Raw genomic sequence first — 27,718 nt, forward strand, 5'->3', positions numbered from 1 at the left:
TCACCTCTTACTGATTGTATCTGACCATCTCAATGTCACTTCTGTCTAAATTTAACTGGCCATCAGAATGTCACCTCTTACTGATTGTATCTGACCATCTCAATGTCACCTCTGTCTAAATTTAACTGGCCATCAGAATGTCACCTCTTACTGATTGTATCTGACCATCTCAATGTCACTTCTGTCTAAATTTAACTGGCCATCAGAATGTCACCTCTTACTGATTGTATCTGACCATCTCAATGTCACTTCTGTCTAAATTTAACTGGCCATCAGAATGTCACCTCTTACTGATTGTATCTGACCATCTCAATGTCACTTCTGTCTAAATTTAACTGCCCATCAGAATGTCACCTCTTACTGATTGTATCTGACCATCTCAATGTCACTTCTGTCTAAATTTAACTGACCATCAGAATGTCACCTCTTACTGATTGTATCTGACCATCTCAATGTCACTTCTGTCTAAATTTAACTGGCCATCAGAATGTCACCTCTTACTGATTGCATCTGACCATCTCAATGTCACTTCTGTCTAAATTTGACTGGATATCAGAATGTCACCTCTTACTGATTGTATCTGACCATCTCAATGTCACTTCTGTCTAAATTTAACTGGCCATCAGAATGTCACCTCTTACTGATTGCATCTGACCATCTCAATGTCACTTCTGTCTAAATTTGACTGGATATCAGAATGTCACCTCTTACTGATTGTATCTGACCATCTCAATGTCACTTCTGTCTAAATTTAACTGGATATCAGAATGTCACCTCTTACTGATTGTATCTGACCATCTCAATGTCACTTCTGTCTAAATTTAACTGACCATCAGAATGTCACTTCTTACTGATTGCATCTGACCATCTCAATGTCACTTCTGTCTAAATTTAACTGGATATCAGAATGTCACCTCTTACTGATTGTATCTGACCATCTCACTGTCACCTCTTACTGATTGTATCTGACCATCTCAATGTCACTTCTGTCTAAATTTAACTGGCCATCAGAATGTCACCACTTACTGATTGTATCTGACCATCTCAATGTCACCTCTTACTGATTTTATCTGACCATCTCAATGTCACTTCTGTCTAAATTTAACTGGCCATCAGAATGTCACCACTTACTGATTGTATCTGACCATCTCAATGTCACCTCTTACTGATTTTATCTGACCATCTCAATGTCACTTCTGTCTAAATTTAACTGGCAATCAGAATGTCACCTCTTACTGATTTTATCTGACCATCTCAATGTCACTTCTGTCTAAATTTAACTGGCGATCAGAATGTCACCTCTTACTGATTGTATCTGACCATCTCAATGTCACCTCTGTCTAAATTTAACTGGCCATCAGAATGTCACCACTTACTGATTGTATCTGACCATCTCAATGTCACCTCTTACTGATTTTATCTGACCATCTCAATGTCACTTCTGTCTAAATTTGACTGGCCATCAGAATGTCACCTCTAACTGATTGCATCTGACCATCTCAATGTCACTTCTGTCTAAATTTAACTGGCCATCAGAATGTCACCACTTACTGATTGCATCTGACCATCTCAATGTCACTTCTGTCTAAATTTAACTGGATATCAGAATGTCACCTCTTACTGATTGCATCTGACCATCTCAATGTCACTTCTGTCTAAATTTAACTGGCCATCAGAATGTCACCTCTTACTGATTGTATCTGACCATCTCAATGTCACTTCTGTCTAAATTTAACTGGATATCAGAATGTCACCTCTTACTGATTGTATCTGACCATCTCAATGTCACCTCTTACTGATTGTATCTGACCATCTCAATGTCACCTCTTACTGATTGTATTTGACCATCTCAATGTCACTTCTGTCTAAATTTAACTGGCCATCAGAATGTCACCACTTACTGATTGTATCTGACCATCTCAATGTCACTTCTGTCTAAATTTAACTGGCCATCAGAATGTCACCACTTACTGATTGTATCTGACCATCTCAATGTCACTTCTGTCTAAATTTAACTGGCCATCAGAATGTCACCACTTACTGATTGTATCTGACCATCTCAATGTCACTTCTGTCTAAATTTAACTGGCCATCAGAATGTCACCTCTTACTGATTGTATCTGACCATCTCAATGTCACTTCTGTCTAAATTTAACTGGCCATCCGAATGTCACCACTTACTGATTGTATCTGACCATCTCAATGTCACTTCTGTCTAAATTTAACTGGCCATCAGAATGTCACCTCTTACTGATTGTATCTGACCATCTCAATGTCACTTCTGTCTAAATTTAACTGGCCATCCGAATGTCACCACTTACTGATTGTATCTGACCATCTCAATGTCACTTCTGTCTAAATTTAACTGGCCATCAGAATGTCACCACTTACTGATTGTATCTGACCATCTCAATGTCACTTCTGTCTAAATTTAACTGACCATCAGAATGTCACCTCTTACTGATTGTATCTGACCATCTCAATGTCACTTCTGTCTAAATTTGACTGGCCATCAGAATGTCACCTCTTACTGATTGTATCTGACCATCTCAATGTCACTTCTGTCTAAATTTGACTGGCCATCAGAATGTCACCTCTTACTGATTGTATCTGACCATCTCAATGTCACTTCTGTCTAAATTTAACTGGCCATCAGAATGTCACCACTTACTGATTGTATCTGACCATCTCAATGTCACTTCTGTCTAAATTTAACTGGCCATCAGAATGTCACCACTTACTGATTGTATCTGACCATCTCAATGTCACTTCTGTCTAAATTTAACTGGCCATCAGAATGTCACCACTTACTGATTGTATCTGACCATCTCAATGTCACTTCTGTCTAAATTTAACTGACCATCAGAATGTCACCTCTTACTGATTGTATCTGACCATCTCAATGTCACTTCTGTCTAAATTTAACTGACCATCAGAATGTCACCTCTTACTGATTGCATCTGACCATCTCAATGTCACTTCTGTCTAAATTTAACTGGCCATCAGAATGTCACCTCTTACTGATTGTATCTGACCATCTCAATGTCACTTCTGTCTAAATTTAACTGGCAATCAGAATGTCACCTCTTACTGATTGTATCTGACCATCAGAATGTCACCTCTTACTGATTGCATCTGACCATCTCAATGTCACTTCTGTCTAAATTTAACTGGCCATCAGAATGTCACCTCTTACTGATTGTATCTGACCATCTCAATGTCACTTCTGTCTAAATTTGACTGGCCATCAGAATGTCACCTCTTACTGATTGCATCTGACCATCTCAATGTCACTTCTGTCTAAATTTGACTGGCCATCAGAATGTCACCTCTTACTGATTGTATCTGACCATCTCAATGTCACTTCTGTCTAAATTTGACTGGCCATCAGAATGTCACCACTTACTGATTGTATTTGACCATCTCAATGTCACTTCTGTCTAAATTTAACTGGCCATCAGAATGTCACCTCTTACTGATTGTATCTGACCATCTCAATGTCACTTCTGTCTAAATTTGACTGGCCATCAGAATGTCACCTCTTACTGATTGCATCTGACCATCTCAATGTCACTTCTGTCTAAATTTAACTGGCCATCCGAATGTCACCTCTTACTGATTGCATCTGACCATCTCAATGTCACTTCTGTCTAAATTTAACTGACCATCAGAATGTCACCTCTTACTGATTGCATCTGACCATCTCAATGTCACTTCTGTCTAAATTTAACTGACCATCAGAATGTCACCTCTTACTGATTGCATCTGACCATCTCAATGTCACTTCTGTCTAAATTTAACTGGCAATCAGAATGTCACCACTTACTGATTGTATTTGACCATCTCAATGTCACTTCTGTCTAAATTTAACTGGCCATCAGAATGTCACCTCTTACTGATTGTATCTGACCATCTCAATGTCACTTCTGTCTAAATTTAACTGACCATCAGAATGTCACCTCTTACTGATTGTATCTGACCATCTCAATGTCACTTCTGTCTAAATTTAACTGGCCATCAGAATGTCACCTCTTACTGATTGTATCTGACCATCTCAATGTCACTTCTGTCTAAATTTAACTGGCCATCAGAATGTCACCTCTTACTGATTGTATCTGACCATCTCAATGTCACTTCTGTCTAAATTTAACTGGCCATCAGAATGTCACCTCTTACTGATTGTATCTGACCATCTCAATGTCACTTCTGTTTAAATTTAACTGGCAATCAGAATGTCACCTCTTACTGATTGTATCTGACCATCTCAATGTCACTTCTGTTTAAATTTAACTGGCCATCAGAATGTCACCTCTAACTGATTGTATCTGACCATCTCAATGTCACTTCTGTCTAAATTTAACTGCCCATCAGAATGTCACCTCTTACTGATTGCATCTGACCATCTCAATGTCACTTCTGTCTAAATTTAACTGGCCATCAGAATGTCACCTCTTACTGATTGTATCTGACCATCTCAATGTCACCTCTGTCTAAATTTAACTGGCCATCAGAATGTCACCTCTTACTGATTGTATCTGACCATCTCAATGTCACTTCTGTTTAAATTTAACTGGCCATCAGAATGTCACCTCTAACTGATTGTATCTGACCATCTCAATGTCACTTCTGTCTAAATTTAACTGGCCATCAGAATGTCACCTCTTACTGATTGTATCTGACCATCTCAATGTCACTTCTGTTTAAATTTAACTGGCCATCAGAATGTCACCTCTAACTGATTGTATCTGACCATCTCAATGTCACTTCTGTCGAAATTTAACTGGCCATCAGAATGTCACCTCTTACTGATTGTATCTGACCATCTCAATGTCACTTCTGTCTAAATTTAACTGGCCATCAGAATGTCACCTCTTACTGATTGTATCTGACCATCTCAATGTCACTTCTGTCTAAATTTAACTGACCATCAGAATGTCACCTCTAACTGATTGTATCTGACCATCTCAATGTCACTTCTGTCGAAATTTAACTGGCCATCAGAATGTCACCTCTTACTGATTGTATCTGACCATCTCAATGTCACTTCTGTCTAAATTTAACTGGCCATCAGAATGTCACCTCTAACTGATTGTATCTGACCATCTCAATGTCACTTCTGTCGAAATTTAACTGGCCATCAGAATGTCACCTCTTACTGATTGTATCTGACCATCTCAATGTCACTTCTGTCTAAATTTAACTGACCATCAGAATGTCACCACTTACTGATTGTATCTGACCATCTCAATGTCACTTCTGTCTAAATTTAACTGGCCATCAGAATGTCACCTCTTACTGATTTTATCTGACCATCTCAATGTCACTTCTGTCTAAATTTAACTGGCCATCAGAATGTCACCACTTACTGATTGTATCTGACCATCTCAATGTCACTTCTGTCTAAATTTGACTGGCCATCAGAATGTCACCACTTACTGATTGTATTTGACCATCTCAATGTCACTTCTGTCTAAATTTAACTGGCCATCAGAATGTCACCTCTTACTGATTGTATCTGACCATCTCAATGTCACTTCTGTCTAAATTTAACTGACCATCAGAATGTCACCTCTTACTGATTGTATCTGACCATCTCAATGTCACCTCTGTCTAAATTTAACTGGCCATCAGAATGTCACCACTTACTGATTGTATCTGACCATCTCAATGTCACTTCTGTCTAAATTTAACTGACCATCAGAATGTCACCTCTTACTGATTGTATCTGACCATCTCAATGTCACCTCTGTCTAAATTTAACTGGCCATCAGAATGTCACCTCTTACTGATTGTATCTGACCATCTCAATGTCACTTCTGTTTAAATTTAACTGGCCATCAGAATGTCACCTCTAACTGATTGTATCTGACCATCTCAATGTCACTTCTGTCTAAATTTAACTGGCCATCAGAATGTCACCTCTTACTGATTGTATCTGACCATCTCAATGTCACTTCTGTCTAAATTTAACTGACCATCAGAATGTCACTTCTTACTGATTGTATCTGACCATCTCAATGTCACTTCTGTCTAAATTTGACTGGCCATCAGAATGTCACCTCTTACTGATTGTATCTGACCATCTCAATGTCACTTCTGTCTAATTTTAACTGGCCATCAGAATGTCACCTCTTACTGATTGTATCTGACCATCTCAATGTCACCCCTGCCTGAATGTATCTGACCATCTCAATGTCACTTCTGTCTAAATTTGACTGGCCATCAGAATGTCACCTCTTACTGATTGTATCTGACTATCTCAATGTCACTTCTGTCTAAATTTAACTGGCCATCAGAATGTCACCTCTTACTGATTGTATCTGACCATCTCAATGTCACCCCTGCCTGAATGTATCTGACCATCTCAATGTCACCCCTGCCTGAATGTATCTGACCATCTCAATGTCACCCCTGCCTGAATGTATCTGACCATCAGAATGTTACCTCCACTTGAATTTATTTGACCATCTCAATATTACCTCTACCTGAATTTATCTGACCATTTCAATGTCACCCCTGACCGAATGTATCTGACCATCTCAATGTCACCTCTATCTGAATGCATCTAACCATCTCAATGTCACCTCTATCTGAATGTATCTGACCATCTCAATGTCACCTTTATCTGAATGTATCTGACCATGTCAATGTCATCTCTACCTGAATGTATCTGACCATCAGAATGTTACCTCCACCTGAATTTATTTGACCATCTCAATATTACCTCTACCTGAATTTATCTGACCATTTCAATGTCACCCCTGACCGAATGTATCTGATCATCTCAATGTCACCTCTATCTGAATGTATCTGACCATCTCAATGTCACCCCTGCCTGAATGTATCTGACCATCAGAATGTTACCTCCACCTGAATTTATTTGACCATCTCAATATCACCTCTACCTGAATTTATCTGACCATTTCAATGTCACCCCTGACCGAATGTATCTGACCATTTCAATATCACCCCTGACCGAATGTATCTGACCATCTCAATGTCACCTCTATCTGAATACATCTAACCATCTCAATGTCACCTCTATCTGAATGTATCTGACCATCTCAATGTCACCTTTATCTGAATGTATCTGACCATCTCAATGTCACCTTTATCTGAATGTATCTGACCATCTCAATGTCACCTCTACCTGAATGTGTCTGACCATCTCAATGTCACCTCTACCTGAATGTGTCTGACCATCTGAATGTCACCTTTACCTGAATTATCTGACCATCTGAATGTCATCTCTACCTGAATGTATCTGACTATCTCAATGTCACCTCTACCTGAATGTATCTGACTTTCTCATTGTCACCTCTACCTAAATTTATCTGACCATCTGAATGTCACCCCTATCTGAATGTATCTGACCATCTCAATGTCACCTCTACCTGAATGTATCTGACCTTCTCAATGTCACCTTTATCTGAATGTATCTGACCATGTAAATGTCATCTCTACCTGAATGTATCTGACCATCAGAATGTTACCTCCACCTGAATTTATTTGACCATCTCAATATTACCTCTACCTGAATTTATCTGACCATTTCAATGTCACCCCTGACCGAATGTATCTGACCATCTCAATGTCACCTCTATCTGAATGCATCTAACCATCTCAATGTCACCTCTATCTGAATGTATCTGACCATCTCAATGTCACCTTTATCTGAATGTATCTGACCATGTCAATGTCATCTCTACCTGAATGTATCTGACCATCAGAATGTTACCTCCACCTGAATTTATTTGACCATCTCAATATTACCTCTACCTGAATTTATCTGACCATCTCAATGTCACCTCTGTCTAAATTTAACTGGCCATCAGAATGTCACCTCTTACTGATTGTATCTGACCATCTCAATGTCACTTCTGTTTAAATTTAACTGGCCATCAGAATGTCACCTCTAACTGATTGTATCTGACCATCTCAATGTCACTTCTGTCTAAATTTAACTGGCCATCAGAATGTCACCTCTTACTGATTGTATCTGACCATCTCAATGTCACTTCTGTTTAAATTTAACTGGCCATCAGAATGTCACCTCTAACTGATTGTATCTGACCATCTCAATGTCACTTCTGTCGAAATTTAACTGGCCATCAGAATGTCACCTCTTACTGATTGTATCTGACCATCTCAATGTCACTTCTGTCTAAATTTAACTGGCCATCAGAATGTCACCTCTTACTGATTGTATCTGACCATCTCAATGTCACTTCTGTCTAAATTTAACTGACCATCAGAATGTCACCTCTAACTGATTGTATCTGACCATCTCAATGTCACTTCTGTCGAAATTTAACTGGCCATCAGAATGTCACCTCTTACTGATTGTATCTGACCATCTCAATGTCACTTCTGTCTAAATTTAACTGGCCATCAGAATGTCACCTCTAACTGATTGTATCTGACCATCTCAATGTCACTTCTGTCGAAATTTAACTGGCCATCAGAATGTCACCTCTTACTGATTGTATCTGACCATCTCAATGTCACTTCTGTCTAAATTTAACTGACCATCAGAATGTCACCACTTACTGATTGTATCTGACCATCTCAATGTCACTTCTGTCTAAATTTAACTGGCCATCAGAATGTCACCTCTTACTGATTTTATCTGACCATCTCAATGTCACTTCTGTCTAAATTTAACTGGCCATCAGAATGTCACCACTTACTGATTGTATCTGACCATCTCAATGTCACTTCTGTCTAAATTTGACTGGCCATCAGAATGTCACCACTTACTGATTGTATTTGACCATCTCAATGTCACTTCTGTCTAAATTTAACTGGCCATCAGAATGTCACCTCTTACTGATTGTATCTGACCATCTCAATGTCACTTCTGTCTAAATTTAACTGACCATCAGAATGTCACCTCTTACTGATTGTATCTGACCATCTCAATGTCACCTCTGTCTAAATTTAACTGGCCATCAGAATGTCACCACTTACTGATTGTATCTGACCATCTCAATGTCACTTCTGTCTAAATTTAACTGACCATCAGAATGTCACCTCTTACTGATTGTATCTGACCATCTCAATGTCACCTCTGTCTAAATTTAACTGGCCATCAGAATGTCACCTCTTACTGATTGTATCTGACCATCTCAATGTCACTTCTGTTTAAATTTAACTGGCCATCAGAATGTCACCTCTAACTGATTGTATCTGACCATCTCAATGTCACTTCTGTCTAAATTTAACTGGCCATCAGAATGTCACCTCTTACTGATTGTATCTGACCATCTCAATGTCACTTCTGTCTAAATTTAACTGACCATCAGAATGTCACTTCTTACTGATTGTATCTGACCATCTCAATGTCACTTCTGTCTAAATTTGACTGGCCATCAGAATGTCACCTCTTACTGATTGTATCTGACCATCTCAATGTCACTTCTGTCTAATTTTAACTGGCCATCAGAATGTCACCTCTTACTGATTGTATCTGACCATCTCAATGTCACCCCTGCCTGAATGTATCTGACCATCTCAATGTCACTTCTGTCTAAATTTGACTGGCCATCAGAATGTCACCTCTTACTGATTGTATCTGACTATCTCAATGTCACTTCTGTCTAAATTTAACTGGCCATCAGAATGTCACCTCTTACTGATTGTATCTGACCATCTCAATGTCACCCCTGCCTGAATGTATCTGACCATCTCAATGTCACCCCTGCCTGAATGTATCTGACCATCTCAATGTCACCCCTGCCTGAATGTATCTGACCATCAGAATGTTACCTCCACTTGAATTTATTTGACCATCTCAATATTACCTCTACCTGAATTTATCTGACCATTTCAATGTCACCCCTGACCGAATGTATCTGACCATCTCAATGTCACCTCTATCTGAATGCATCTAACCATCTCAATGTCACCTCTATCTGAATGTATCTGACCATCTCAATGTCACCTTTATCTGAATGTATCTGACCATGTCAATGTCATCTCTACCTGAATGTATCTGACCATCAGAATGTTACCTCCACCTGAATTTATTTGACCATCTCAATATTACCTCTACCTGAATTTATCTGACCATTTCAATGTCACCCCTGACCGAATGTATCTGATCATCTCAATGTCACCTCTATCTGAATGTATCTGACCATCTCAATGTCACCCCTGCCTGAATGTATCTGACCATCAGAATGTTACCTCCACCTGAATTTATTTGACCATCTCAATATCACCTCTACCTGAATTTATCTGACCATTTCAATGTCACCCCTGACCGAATGTATCTGACCATTTCAATATCACCCCTGACCGAATGTATCTGACCATCTCAATGTCACCTCTATCTGAATACATCTAACCATCTCAATGTCACCTCTATCTGAATGTATCTGACCATCTCAATGTCACCTTTATCTGAATGTATCTGACCATCTCAATGTCACCTTTATCTGAATGTATCTGACCATCTCAATGTCACCTCTACCTGAATGTGTCTGACCATCTCAATGTCACCTCTACCTGAATGTGTCTGACCATCTGAATGTCACCTTTACCTGAATTATCTGACCATCTGAATGTCATCTCTACCTGAATGTATCTGACTATCTCAATGTCACCTCTACCTGAATGTATCTGACTTTCTCATTGTCACCTCTACCTAAATTTATCTGACCATCTGAATGTCACCCCTATCTGAATGTATCTGACCATCTCAATGTCACCTCTACCTGAATGTATCTGACCTTCTCAATGTCACCTTTATCTGAATGTATCTGACCATGTAAATGTCATCTCTACCTGAATGTATCTGACCATCAGAATGTTACCTCCACCTGAATTTATTTGACCATCTCAATATTACCTCTACCTGAATTTATCTGACCATTTCAATGTCACCCCTGACCGAATGTATCTGACCATCTCAATGTCACCTCTATCTGAATGCATCTAACCATCTCAATGTCACCTCTATCTGAATGTATCTGACCATCTCAATGTCACCTTTATCTGAATGTATCTGACCATGTCAATGTCATCTCTACCTGAATGTATCTGACCATCAGAATGTTACCTCCACCTGAATTTATTTGACCATCTCAATATTACCTCTACCTGAATTTATCTGACCATTTCAATGTCACCCCTGACCGAATGTATCTGACCATCTCAATGTCACCTCTATCTGAATGTATCTGACCATCTCAATGTCACCCCTGCCTGAATGTATCTGACCATCAGAATGTTACCTCCACCTGAATTTATTTTACCATCTCAATATCACCTCTACCTGAATTTATCTGACCATTTCAATGTCACCCCTGACCGAATGTATCTGACCATTTCAATGTCACCCCTGACCGAATGTATCTGACCATCTCAATGTCACCTCTATCTGAATGCATCTAACCATCTCAATGTCACCTCTAACTGAATGTATCTGACCATCTCAATGTCACCTCTATCTGAATGTATCTGACCATCTCAATGTCACCTTTATCTGAATGTATCTGACCATCTCAATGTCACCTCTACCTGAATGTGTCTGACCATCTCAATGTCACCTCTACCTGAATGTGTCTGACCATCTCAATGTCACCTTTACCTGAATTATCTGATCATCTGAATGTCATCTCTACCTGAATGTATCTGACTATCTCAATGTCAACTCTACCTGAATGTATCTGACTTTCTCATTGTCACCTCTACCTAAATTTATCTGACCATCTGAATGTCACCTCTATCTGAATGTATCTGACCATCTCAATGTCACCTCTACCTGAATGTATCTGACCTTCTCAATGTCACCTCTATCTGAATTTATCTGACCATCTGAATGTCACCACTATCTGAATGTATATGACTATCTCAATGTCACCTCTACCTGAATGTATCTGCCTATCTGAATGTTATTTCTACCTGAATTTATCTGACCTTCTCAAGGTCATCTCTACCTGAATGTATCTGATCATCTGAATGTCACGTCTATCTGAATTTATCTGACGATTTGAATGTCACCTCTACCTGAATGTATACTACCATCTGAATGTCACCTCTACCTGAATTTATCATGACTACCTCAATGTCACCTCTACCTGAATGTATCTGCCTATCTGAATGTTACTTCTACCTGAATTTATCTGACTTTCTCAAGGTCACCTCTACCTGAATGTATCTGATCATCTGAATGTCACGTCTATCTGAATTTATCTGACGATTTGCATGTCTCCTCTACCTGAATGTATCTGACCATCCCAATGTCATCTCTAACTGAATTTATCTGACCATCTCAATGTCACCTTTACCTGAATGTATCTGACCATCTCAATGTCACCTTTACCTGAATGTGTCTGACCATCTCAATGTCACCTTTACCTGAATGTATTTGACCAGCTCAATGTCACCTCTACCTGAATGTATCTGACCATCTGAATGTTACCTCTACCTGAATGTGTCAGACCATCTGAATGTAACCTCGATCTGAATGTATCTGGCCATCTCAATGTCACCTCTACCTGAATGTGTCTGACCATCTGAATGTAACCTCGATCTGAATGTATATGACCATCTCAATGTCATCTCTACCTGAATGTATCTGACCATCTCAATGTCACCTCTACCAGAATGTGTCTGACCATCTCAGTATCATCCTATTTTTACAACTACCTCAATTACACCTGTACCCTTATTCCATCTGCCCACCATATATACCGTGTGGCATATCATATGTAATTATCAAAAGCTATATGATGCAAGTGTTGAACATGGGAACCATGGGTGCTAATTGCTTTTCAGACCATAGCAGTCAGCCCAACGATTAGCTCGGTTGTAGGATCTCTTGTTGATATATTGGCAGTCAATTGTGGTTGAAACACCCCCACTTACAAAACTGTGGTCATTAAAACATGTTCGAGATTGGTCTGATACATGTCCCGTTCATGTTTCTATGAGGAGAGATGTTTTAGTTCTGTCAAAACATGTCTGGAACATTGTTCTCTTTTACTGAGGTATGTTTGTAACATGCCTGAAACATTTCCTATTAAAATTATTATTCCAAAACTAATTCCAGACTAGTTTGTTTGGTGCAGGCATGTTTTAGTCTAGTCTTGCAAACGTCCCATGCTGTTCATGAAATTGTATTCAAACTACATAATTGGATTTGGACAATTCTCCGACTAGTCTCAAACATGCCCCAAAATGACTTGTAATATTTTTGTACTCGTAGGCAATTCTACAGTGTACCAATATGAATTTTCAGTACTGCACTTGTACTGGGAAAGTTTTGTTGCGAATAATTGCTGAATCTTTACACTGATGTTACAGTGTCTTTGTTCATTGTGACCACTAATTGTATTCATGTTTGAAATGAGTCTGAACTATGTATTTCTGAATAGTTTGAAACATGTTTCAGATATGTTTACATAAAATGTTCCAGTCAAGCTTCAAACATTTTCCAAACTTGCCCTAACTGTGTTTTTTGTGGGGAACACATGTACCAAAAGTGCGTGCATGCAGTCATCCGAAATGTTACTAATTTCAAACTAGTAGATTAGAAGCCTGTAAAACATGTATGGACATATCTGAAGTATGTTTCAGACACAGAACGCAGACATGTTTCATAGCTGTCTCAAACATGAAAGACACTAGTCCCATTTTGGTAAGGGCTATGACGAGCATGGAGTGGATGTCGTTGGTATTTGTCTTTTGTCAAGTACGGTTGATCTTATATACAAACTATATACACGACCACCTATTGACACCCCTCCCACCTGTTCATCAGAATACCATTTCGGGAATCGCAGTACAGTGGCCTTATAACGCACCATACCCTGGGTAATAGACGTGTCTGACCCCAACGTAACGCAATGCGATCACATATTACAATTTAACTGGCTAGCGATTACAGTAAAATGAAAAAAAATGCATATTTTATTATAAAACATTTGATTTTGAGGTGTACTCCAAAACAAGATATATGTTATGTAGCCTCAAAGACTGTCATATTTTACTCGTGTTGACAAACAATCGAACATGACATGACTTCAACAGCATGTTCCCCACCTTAACAATTTCTTGAAATCTGTAATGCCCCTAGCATACTTTTTTAATGGAACACAAAATTCGAGGTTCACCATTTTTTTACGAGCTTTAAGAAATTAAGAACGGCCCTGAATAGTCAGTAAAAAAAGGCATACATACCTTCGTCCCGGTAAGAGATACACTTTGACGAAGGGATCAGCTAACCCATTGAAATCTTTTGGCGCTAGTCCTCGAGCTCTGATAATATTAATTTCTAAATCATTGGTTCGTGTTTCATAACGCATTTGGAGCTATAGAATCAAATCAAATCATATCATTACAAAACAAAAATTCGATTCATTGACGCTATGGGATAACGTAAATGTGTATTGACAGCGAAACTATTTCACATGTATATACAAACGTAACTCAAAATCGTAGTCATAATCACCATACCGATATCAAAAGAATAAAAAGATAGAAGAACATTATATAATACACGTAGGGAACAGCATCATCAAAAGAATACTAAGCTAACACCATAGTTGAGTTTTCAGGTGTCGAACAACAATACTAAAAATATACGTGCTCGTCCCATATTACATCTTTAAATACCTGTATTTCGCCAGACACACGATGGTGACGTTTGTCTTTATGACTGGCTTGAATATGGGCTTGGTGGCGTGCTTGTTTTCGTGAAGTCTGTGGACAATATACACATGTATATGAGAGAAAGTTTTCAAGACTGCATGATCACCATCAATACAAAGTAACACGCCGTGCTAACTCACTATTGTTTACTGGACTAACATTTCCCACTGACAATAAAATTGGTTGGAAATAAGTAATGCCGAATAAGTTGTACAAAAGGTTGCAATAGTCTCATCATTAATGGTTTTGTTATACAACTGTTATCTGCGTATTAGAATCAACCCTCTGACAAAGGTAGTAAAAAGTTAAAAACTACTTAGACTGCAACATATATTTTCACATGTACCGAAAAGGGTCATTGCTCGAAATATTTTGTTATTTTGAATACATTTATATTTTAATAAAGTTACAACCCGACCAAATGTACAATAATGTTTATGTCTTGTTCATACAATCGTTCAATACAACCATACTTGTGTCCATGTTTATATAACAATCGTTTAATACAACCATACTTGTGCCCATGTTCATATAACAATCATTTAATACAACCATACTTGTGCCCATGTTCATATAACAATCGTTTAATACAACCATACTTGTGCCCATGTTCATATAGCAATCGTTTATTACAACCATACTTGTGTCCAAGTTCATATAACAATCGTTTATAACAACCATACTTGTGCCCATGTTCATATAACAATCGTTTAATACAACCATACTTGTGCCCATGTTCATATAACAACCGTTTAATACAACCATAATTGTGTCCATGTTCATATAACAATCGTTTAATACAACCATACGTGTGCCCATGTTCATATAACAATCGTTTAATACAACCATTCTTGTGCCCATGTTCATATAACAATCGTTTAATACAACCATACTTGTGCACATGTTCATATAACAATCGTTTAATACAACCATACTTGTGCCCATGTTCATATAACAATCGTTTAATACAACCATCCTTATGTCCATGTTCATATAACAATCGTTTAATACAACCATACTTGTTCCCATGTTCATATAACAATCGTTCAATACAACCATACTTGTGCCCATGTTCATATAACAATCTTTTAATACAACCATACTTGTGCCCATGTTCATATAACAATCGTTTAATACAACCATACTTGTGCCCATGTTCATATAACAATCGTTTAATACAACCATACTTGTGCCCATGTTCATATAACAATCGTTTAATACAACCATTCTTGTGCCCATGTTCATATAACAATCGTTTAATACAACCATACTTGTGCACATGTTCATATAACAATCGTTTAATACAACCATACTTGTGCCCATGTTCATATAACAATCGTTTAATACAACCATACCTGTGCCCATGTTCATATAACAATCGTTTATTACAACCACCCTTGTGCCAATGTTCATAAAACAATCGTTTAATACAACCATACTTGTGCCCATGTTCATATAACAATCGTTTAATACAACCATACTTGTGCCCATGTTCATATAACAATCGTTTAATACAACCATACCTGTGCCCATGTTCATATAACAATCATTTAATGCAACCATACTAGTGCCCATGTTCATATAACAATCGTTTAATACAACCATACTTGTGCCCATGTTCATATAACAATCGTTTAATACAACCATACTTGTGCCCATGTTCATATAACAATCGTTTAATACAACCATACTTGTGCCCATGTTCATATAACAATCGTTTAATACAACCATACTTGTGCCCATGTTCATATAACAATCGTTTAATACAACCATAATTGTGCCCATGTTCATATAACAATCGTTTAATACAACCATAATTGTGTCCATGTTCATATAACAATCGTTTAATACAACCATACTTGTGCCCATGTTCATATAACAATCGTTTAATACAACCATTATTGTGCCCATGTTCATATAACAATCGTTTAATACAACCATACTTGTGCACATGTTCATATAACAATCGTTTAATACAACCATACTTGTGCCCATGTTCATATAACAATCGTTTAATACAACCATACTTGTTCCCATGTTCATATAACAATCGTTCAATACAACCATACTTGTGCCCATGTTCATATAACAATCGTTTAATACAACCATCCTTGTGCCCATGTTCATATAACAATCGTTTAATACAACCATCCTTGTGCCCATGTTCATATAACAATCGTTTAATACAACCATACTTGTGCCCATGTTCATATAACAATCGTTTAATACAACCATCTTGGTGCCCATGTTCATATAACAATCGTTTAATACAACCATACTTGTGCCCATGTTCATATAACAATCGTTTAATACAACCATACTTGTGCCCATGTTCATATAACAATCGTTTAATACAACCATACTTGTGCCCATGTTCATATAACAATCGTTTAATACAACCATACTTGTGCCCATGTTCATATAACAATCATTTAATACAACCATACTTGTGCCCATGTTCATATAACAATCGTTTATTACAACAACACTTGTGCCAATGTTCATATAACAATCGTTTAATACAACCATACTTGTGCCCATGTTCATAAAACAATCGTTTAATACAACCATACTTGTGCCCAAGTTCATATAACAATCGTTTAATATAACCATACTTGTGCCCATGTTCATATAACAATCGTTTAATACAACCATACTTGTGCCCATGTTCATATAACAATCGTTTAATACAACCATCCTTGTGCCCATGTTCATATAACAATCGTTTAATACAACCATACTTGTGCCCATGTTCATATAACAATCGTTTAATACAACCATACTTGTGCCCATGTTCATATAACAATCGTTTAATACAAGCATACTTCTGCCCATGTTCATATAACAATCGTTTAATACAACCATACTTGTGCCCATGTTCATATAACAATCGTTTAATACAACCATACTTGTGCCCATGTTCATATAACAATCGTTTAATACAACCATAATTGTGTCCATGTTCATATAACAATCGTTTAATACAACCATACTTGTGCCCATGTTCATATAACAATCGTTTAATACAACCATTCTTGTGCCCATGTTCATATAACAATCGTTTAATACAACCATACTTGTGCACATGTTCATATAACAATCGTTTAATACAACCATACTTGTGCCCATGTTCATATAACAATCGTTTAATACAACCATCCTTATGTCCATGTTCATATAACAATCGTTTAATACAACCATACTTGTTCCCATGTTCATATAACAATCGTTCAATACAACCATACTTGTGCCCATGTTCATATAACAATCTTTTAATACAACCATACTTGCGCCCATGTTCATATAACAATCGTTTAATACAACCATACTTGTGCCCATGTTCATATAACAATCGTTTAATACAACCATACTTGTGCCCATGTTCATATAACAATCGTTTAATACAACCATTCTTGTGCCCATGTTCATATAACAATCGTTTAATACAACCATACTTGTGCACATGTTCATATAACAATCGTTTAATACAACCATACTTGTGCCCATGTTCATATAACAATCGTTTAATACAACCATCCTTATGTCCATGTTCATATAACAATCGTTTAATACAACCATACTTGTTCCCATGTTCATATAACAATCGTTCAATACAACCATACTTGTGCCCATGTTCATATAACAATCTTTTAATACAACCATACTTGTGCCCATGTTCATATAACAATCGTTTAATACAACCATACTTGTGCCCATGTTCATATAACAATCGTTTAATACAACCATACTTGTGCCCATGTTCATATAACAATCGTTTAATACAACCATTCTTGTGCCCATGTTCATATAACAATCGTTTAATACAACCATACTTGTGCACATGTTCATATAACAATCGTTTAATACAACCATACTTGTGCCCATGTTCATATAACAATCGTTTAATACAACCATACCTGTGCCCATGTTCATATAACAATCGTTTATTACAACCACCCTTGTGCCAATGTTCATAAAACAATCGTTTAATACAACCATACTTGTGCCCATGTTCATATAACAATCGTTTAATACAACCATACTTGTGCCCATGTTCATATAACAATCGTTTAATACAACCATACCTGTGCCCATGTTCATATAACAATCATTTAATGCAACCATACTAGTGCCCATGTTCATATAACAATCGTTTAATACAACCATACTTGTGCCCATGTTCATATAACAATCGTTTAATACAACCATACTTGAGCCCATGTTCATATAACAATCGTTTAATACAACCATACTTGTGCCCATGTTCATATAACAATCGTTTAATACAACCATACTTGTGCCCATGTTCATATAACAATCGTTTAATACAACCATAATTGTGCCCATGTTCATATAACAATCGTTTAATACAACCATAATTGTGTCCATGTTCATATAACAATCGTTTAATACAACCATACTTGTGCCCATGTTCATATAACAATCGTTTAATACAACCATTATTGTGCCCATGTTCATATAACAATCGTTTAATACAACCATACTTGTGCACATGTTCATATAACAATCGTTTAATACAACCATACTTGTGCCCATGTTCATATAACAATCGTTTAATACAACCATACTTGTTCCCATGTTCATATAACAATCGTTCAATACAACCATACTTGTGCCCATGTTCATATAACAATCGTTTAATACAACCATCCTTGTGCCCATGTTCATATAACAATCGTTTAATACAACCATCCTTGTGCCCATTTTCATATAACAATCGTTTAATACAACCATACTTGTGCCCATGTTCATATAACAATCGTTTAATACAACCATCTTGGTGCCCATGTTCATATAACAATCGTTTAATACAACCATACTTGTGCCCATGTTCATATAACAATCGTTTAATACAACCATACTTGTGCCCATGTTCATATAACAATCGTTTAATACAACCATACTTGTGCCCATGTTCATATAACAATCGTTTAATACAACCATACTTGTGCCCATGTTCATATAACAATCATTTAATACAACCATACTTGTGCCCATGTTCATATAACAATCGTTTATTACAACAACACTTGTGCCAATGTTCATATAACAATCGTTTAATACAACCATACTTGTGCCCATGTTCATAAAACAATCGTTTAATACAACCATACTTGTGCCCAAGTTCATATAACAATCGTTTAATATAACCATACTTGTGCCCATGTTCATATAACAATCGTTTAATACAACCATACTTGTGCCCATGTTCATATAACAATCGTTTAATACAACCATCCTTGTGCCCATGTTCATATAACAATCGTTTAATACAACCATACTTGTGCCCATGTTCATATAACAATCGTTTAATACAACCATACTTGTGCCCATGTTCATATAACAATCGTTTAATACAAGCATACTTCTGCCCATGTTCATATAACAATCGTTTAATACAACCATACTTGTGCCCATGTTCATATAACAATCGTTTAATACAACCATACTTGTGCCCATGTTCATATAACAATCGTTTAATACAACCATAATTGTGTCCATGTTCATATAACAATCGTTTAATACAACCATACTTGTGCCCATGTTCATATAACAATCGTTTAATACAACCATTCTTGTGCCCATGTTCATATAACAATCGTTTAATACAACCATACTTGTGCACATGTTCATATAACAATCGTTTAATACAACCATACTTGTGCCCATGTTCATATAACAATCGTTTAATACAACCATCCTTATGTCCATGTTCATATAACAATCGTTTAATACAACCATACTTGTTCCCATGTTCATATAACAATCGTTCAATACAACCATACTTGTGCCCATGTTCATATAACAATCTTTTAATACAACCATACTTGCGCCCATGTTCATATAACAATCGTTTAATACAACCATACTTGTGCCCATGTTCATATAACAATCGTTTAATACAACCATACTTGTGCCCATGTTCATATAACAATCGTTTAATACAACCATTCTTGTGCCCATGTTCATATAACAATCGTTTAATACAACCATACTTGTGCACATGTTCATATAACAATCGTTTAATACAACCATACTTGTGCCCATGTTCATATAACAATCGTTTAATACAACCATACCTGTGCCCATGTTCATATAACAATCATTTAATGCAACCATACTAGTGCCCATGTTCATATAACAATCGTTTAATACAACCATACTTGTGCCCATGTTCATATAACAATCGTTTAATACAACCATACTTGTGCCCATGTTCATATAACAATCGTTTAATACAACCATACTTGTGCCCATGTTCATATAACAATCGTTTAATACAACCATACTTGTGCCCATGTTCATATAACAATCGTTCAATACAACCATAATTGTGCCCATGTTCATATAACAATCGTTTAATACAACCATAATTGTGTCCATGTTCATATAACAATCGTTTAATACAACCATACTTGTGCCCATGTTCATATAACAATCGATTAATACAACCATTATTGTGCCCATGTTCATATAACAATCGTTTAATACAACCATACTTGTGCACATGTTCATATAACAATCGTTTAATACAACCATACTTGTGCCCATGTTCATATAACAATCGTTTAATACAACCATACTTGTTCCCATGTTCATATAACAATCGTTCAATACAACCATACTTGTGCCCATGTTCATATAACAATCGTTTAATACAACCATCCTTGTGCCCATGTTCATATAACAATCGTTTAATACAACCATCCTTGTGCCCATGTTCATATAACAATCGTTTAATACAACCATACTTGTGCCCATGTTCATATAACAATCGTTTAATACAACCATCTTGGTGCCCATGTTCATATAACAATCGTTTAATACAACCATACTTGTGCCCATGTTCATATAACAATCGTTTAATACAACCATACTTGTGCCCATGTTCATATAACAATCGTTTAATACAACCATACTTGTGCCCATGTTCATATAACAATCGTTTAATACAACCATACTTGTGCCCATGTTCATATAACAATCGTTTAATACAACCATAATTGTGCCCATGTTCATATAACAATCGTTTAATACAACCATACTTGTGCCCATGTTCATAAAACAATCATTTAATACAACCATACTTGTGCCCATGTTCATATAACAATCGTTTAATACAACCATACTTGTGCCCATGCTCATATAACAATCGTTTAATACAACCATACTTGTGCCCATGTTCATATAACAATCGTTTAATACAACCATACTTGTGCCCATGTTCATATAACAATCGTTTAATACAACCATTCTTGTGCCCATGTTCATATAACAATCGTTTAATACAACCATACTTGTGCACATGTTCATATAACAATCGTTTAATACAACCATACTTGTGCCCATGTTCCTATAACAATCGTTTAATACAACCATCCTTGTGCCCATGTTCAAATAACAATCATTTAATACAACCATACTTGTTCCCATGTTCATATAACAATCGTTCAATACAACCATACTTGTGCCCATGTTCACATAACAATCGTTTATTACAACCATACTTGTGCCAATGTTCATAAAACAATCATTAAATGCAACCATACTAGTGCCCATGTTATATAACAATTATGTAATACAACCATACTTGTGCCCATGTTCACATAATCGTTTAATACAACCATACTTGTGCCCATGTTCATTGAACAATCGTTTAATACAACCATACTTGTGCCCATGTTCATATAATAATCGTTTAATACAACCATACTTGTGCCCATGTTCATATAACAATCGTTTATTACAACCATACTTGTGTCCATGTTCATATAACAATCGTTTAATACAACCATACTTGTGCCCATGTTCATAGAACAATCGTTTAATACAACCATACGTGTGCACATGTTCATATAACAATCGTTTAATACAACCATACTTGTGCACATGTTCATATAACAATCGTTTAATACAACCATACTTGTGCCCATGTTCATATAACAATCGTTTAATACAACCATACTTGTGCACATGTTCATATAACAATCGTTTAATACAACCATACTTGTGCCTATGTTCATATAACAATCGTTTAATACAACCATACTTGTGCCCATGTTCCTATAACAATCGTTTAATACAACCACACTTGTGCCAATGTTCATATAACAATTGTGTAATACAACCATACTTGTGCCCATGTTCATATAACAATCGTTTAATACAACCATACTTGTGCCCATGTTCATATAACAATCATTTAATGCAACCAAACTAGTACCCATGTTCATATAACAATTGTGTAATACAACCATACCTGTGCCCATGTTCATATAACAATCGTTTATTACAACCACACTTGTGCCCATGTTCATATAACAATCGTTTAATACAACCATACTTGTGCCCATGTTCATAAAACAATCATATAATACAACCATACTTGTGCCCATGTTCATATAACAATCGTTTAATACAACCATACTTGTGCCCATGTTCATATAACAATCGTTTAATACAACCATACTTGTGCCCATGTTCATGTAAGAATCGTTTAATACAACCATACTTGTGCCCATGTTCATATAAGAATCGTTTAATACAACCATTCTTGTGCCCATGTTCATATAACAATCGTTTAATACAACCATACTTGTGCACATGTTCATATAACAATCGTTTAATACAACCATACTTGTGCCCATGTTCATATAACAATCGTTTAATACAACCATACTTGTGCCCATGTTCATAAAACAATCATATAATACAACCATACTTGTGCCCATGTTCATATAACAATCGTTTAATACAACCATACTTGTGCCCATGTTCATATAACAATCGTTTAATACAACCATACTTGTGCCCATGTTCATGTAAGAATCGTTTAATACAACCATACTTGTGCCCATGTTCATATAAGAATCGTTTAATACAACCATTCTTGTGCCCATGTTCATATAACAATCGTTTAATACAACCATACTTGTGCACATGTTCATATAACAATCGTTTAATACAACCATACTTGTGCCCATGTTCATATAACAATCGTTTAATACAACCATCCTTGTGCCCGTGTTCAAATAACAATCATTTAATACAACCATACTTGTTCCCATGTTCATATAACAATCGTTCAATACAACCATACTTGTGCCCATGTTCACATAACAATCGTTTAATACAACCGTACTTGTGCCAATGTTCATATAACAATCATTTAATGCAACCATACTTGTGCCCATGTTCATCAAACAATTGTGTAATACAACCATACTTGTGCCCATGTTCATATAACAATTGTGCAATACAACCATACTTGTGCCCATGTTCATATAACAATCGTTTAATACAACCATACTTGTGCCCATGTTCATATAACAATAATTTAATGCAACCATACTAGTGCCCATGTTCATATAACAATCGTTTATTACAACCATACTTGTGCCAATGTTCATATAACAATTATGTAATACAACCATACTTTTGCCCACGTTCACATAACAATTGTGTCATACAACCATACCTGTGCCCATGTTCATATAACAATCATTTAATGCAACCATACTAGTGCCCATGTTCATATAACAATTATGTAATACAACCATACTTTTGCCCATGTTCACATAACAATCGTTTAATACAACCATACTTGTGCCCATGTTCATAGAACAATCGTTTAATACAACCATACTTGTGCCCATGTTCATATAACAATTGTTTAATACAACCAATTTTGTGCCCATGTTCATATAACAATCGTTTAATACAACCATACTTGTGCCCATGTTCATATAACAATCGTTTATTACAACCATACTTGTGTCCATGTTCATATAACAATCGTTTATAACAACCATACGTGTGCCCATGTTCACATAATAATCGTTTAATACAACCATACTTGTGCCCATGTTCATAGAACAATCGTTTAATACAACCATACGTGTGCCAATGTTCATATGCCAATCGTTTAATACAACCATACTTTTGCCCATGTTCACATAACAATTGTGTCATACAACCATACCTGTGCCCATGTTCATATAACAATCATTTAATGCAACCATACTAGTGCCCATGTTCATATAACAATTATGTAATACAACCATACTTTTGCCCATGTTCACATAACAATCGTTTAATACAACCATACTTGTGCCCATGTTCATAGAACAATCGTTTAATACAACCATACTTGTGCCCATGTTCATATAACAATCGTTTAATACAACCAATGTTGTGCCCATGTTCATATAACAATCGTTTAATACAACCATACTTGTGCCCATGTTCATATAACAATCGTTTATTACAACCATACTTGTGCCCATGTTCATAGAACAATCGTTTAATAGAACCATACTTGTGCAAATGTTTATATAACAATCGTTTAATAGAACCATACTTGTTCCCATGTTCATATAATAATCGTTTATTACAACCATACTTGTGCCCATGTTCATATAACAATCGTTTAATACAATCATACTTGTGCCCATGTTCATAAAACAATCGTTTAATACAACCATACTTGTGCCCATGTTCATATAACAATCGTTTAATACAACCATCCTTGTGCCCATGTTCAAATAACAATCATTTAATACAACCATACTTGTTCCCATGTTCATATAACAATCGTTCAATACAACCATACTTGTGCCCATGTTCACATAACAATCGTTTATTACAACCATACTTGTGCCAATGTTCATAAAACAATCATTAAATGCAACCATACTAGTGCCCATGTTATATAACAATTATGTAATACAACCATACTTGTGCCCATGTTCACATAATCGTTTAATACAACCATACTTGTGCCCATGTTCATAGAACAATCGTTTAATACAACCATACTTGTGCCCATGTTCATATAATAATCGTTTAATACAACCATACTTGTGCCCATGTTCATATAACAATCGTTTATTACAACCATACTTGTGTCCATGTTCATATAACAATCGTTTATAACAACCATACTTGTGCCCATGTTCACATAATAATCGTTTAATACAACCATACTTGTGCCCATGTTCATAGAACAATCGTTTAATACAACCATACGTGTGCACATGTTCATATAACAATCGTTTAATACAACCATACTTGTGCACATGTTCATATAACAATCGTTTAATACAACCATACTTGTGCCCATGTTCATATAACAATCGTTTAATACAACCATACTTGTGCACATGTTCATATAACAATCGTTTAATACAACCATACTTGTGCCTATGTTCATATAACAATCGTTTAATACAACCATACTTGTGCCCATGTTCCTATAACAATCGTTTAATACAACCACACTTGTGCCAATGTTCATATAACAATTGTGTAATACAACCATACTTGTGCCCATGTTCATATAACAATCGTTTAATACAACCATACTTGTGCCCATGTTCATATAACAATCATTTAATGCAACCAAACTAGTACCCATGTTCATATAACAATTGTGTAATACAACCATACCTGTGCCCATGTTCATATAACAATCGTTTATTACAACCACACTTGTGCCCATGTTCATATAACAATCGTTTAATACAACCATACTTGTGCCCATGTTCATAAAACAATCATATAATACAACCATACTTGTGCCCATGTTCATATAACAATCGTTTAATACAACCATACTTGTGCCCATGTTCATATAACAATCGTTTAATACAACCATACTTGTGCCCATGTTCATATAACAATCGTTTAATACAACCATACTTGTGCCCATGTTCATATAAGAATCGTTTAATACAACCATTCTTGTGCCCATGTTCATATAACAATCGTTTAATACAACCATACTTGTGCACATGTTCATATAACAATCGTTTAATGCAACCATACTAGTGCCCATGTTCATATAACAATTATGTAATACAACCATACATTTGCCCATGTTCACATAACAATCGTTTAATACAACCATACTTGTGCCCATGTTCATAGAACAATCGTTTAATACAACCATACTTGTGCCCATGTTCATATAACAATCGTTTAATACAACCAATGTTGTGCCCATGTTCATATAACAATCGTTTAATACAACCATACTTGTGTCATACTTGTGCCCATGTTCATAAAACAATCGTTTAATACAACCATACTTGTGCCCATGTTCATATAACAATCGTTTAATATAACCATACTTGTGCCCATGTTCATATAACAATCGTTTAATACAACCATTATTGTGCCCATGTTCATATAACAATCGTTTAATACAACCATACTTGTGCCCATGTTCATAGAACAATCGTTTAATACAACCATACTTGTGCCCATGTTCATATAACAATTGTTTAATACAACCAATTTTGTGCCCATGTTCATATAACAATCGTTTAATACAACCATACTTGTGCCCATGTTCATATAACAATCGTTTATTACAACCATACTTGTGTCCATGTTCATATAACAATCGTTTATAACAACCATACGTGTGCCCATGTTCACATAATAATCGTTTAATACAACCATACTTGTGCCCATGTTCATAGAACAATCGTTTAATACAACCATACGTGTGCCAATGTTCATATGCCAATCGTTTAATACAACCATACTTTTGCCCATGTTCACATAACAATTGTGTCATACAACCATACCTGTGCCCATGTTCATATAACAATCATTTAATGCAACCATACTAGTGCCCATGTTCATATAACAATTATGTAATACAACCATACTTTTGCCCATGTTCACATAACAATCGTTTAATACAACCATACTTGTGCCCATGTTCATAGAACAATCGTTTAATACAACCATACTTGTGCCCATGTTCATATAACAATCGTTTAATACAACCAATGTTGTGCCCATGTTCATATAACAATCGTTTAATACAACCATACTTGTGCCCATGTTCATATAACAATCGTTTATTACAACCATACTTGTGCCCATGTTCATAGAACAATCGTTTAATAGAACCATACTTGTGCAAATGTTTATATAACAATCGTTTAATAGAACCATACTTGTTCCCATGTTCATATAATAATCGTTTATTACAACCATACTTGTGCCCATGTTCATATAACAATCG

At 36.1% G+C, this 27,718-nt stretch overlaps 1 protein-coding gene across 1 annotated transcript in view; it reads right to left on the bottom strand.

The window, feature by feature from the left end:
- Positions 1–27,718, bottom strand: part of LOC102805687 (uncharacterized) — an 88,473-nt gene that overhangs the window by 12,336 nt on the left and 48,419 nt on the right. The window contains exons 15-16 of the mRNA XM_085497534.1: positions 14,623–14,709; positions 14,188–14,318 (exon numbers count right to left, since the gene is read on the bottom strand). Of these exons, the coding sequence (XP_085353660.1) occupies positions 14,188–14,318; positions 14,623–14,709 (218 nt within the window). The remainder of the gene's footprint in view (positions 1–14,187; positions 14,319–14,622; positions 14,710–27,718) is intronic.

The sequence above is a fragment of the Saccoglossus kowalevskii genome, chromosome 3, assembly GCF_978046115.1.
Source record: "Saccoglossus kowalevskii chromosome 3, keSacKowa6.1, whole genome shotgun sequence".
In the NCBI taxonomy this organism is placed as follows: Eukaryota; Metazoa; Hemichordata; class Enteropneusta; family Harrimaniidae; genus Saccoglossus; species Saccoglossus kowalevskii.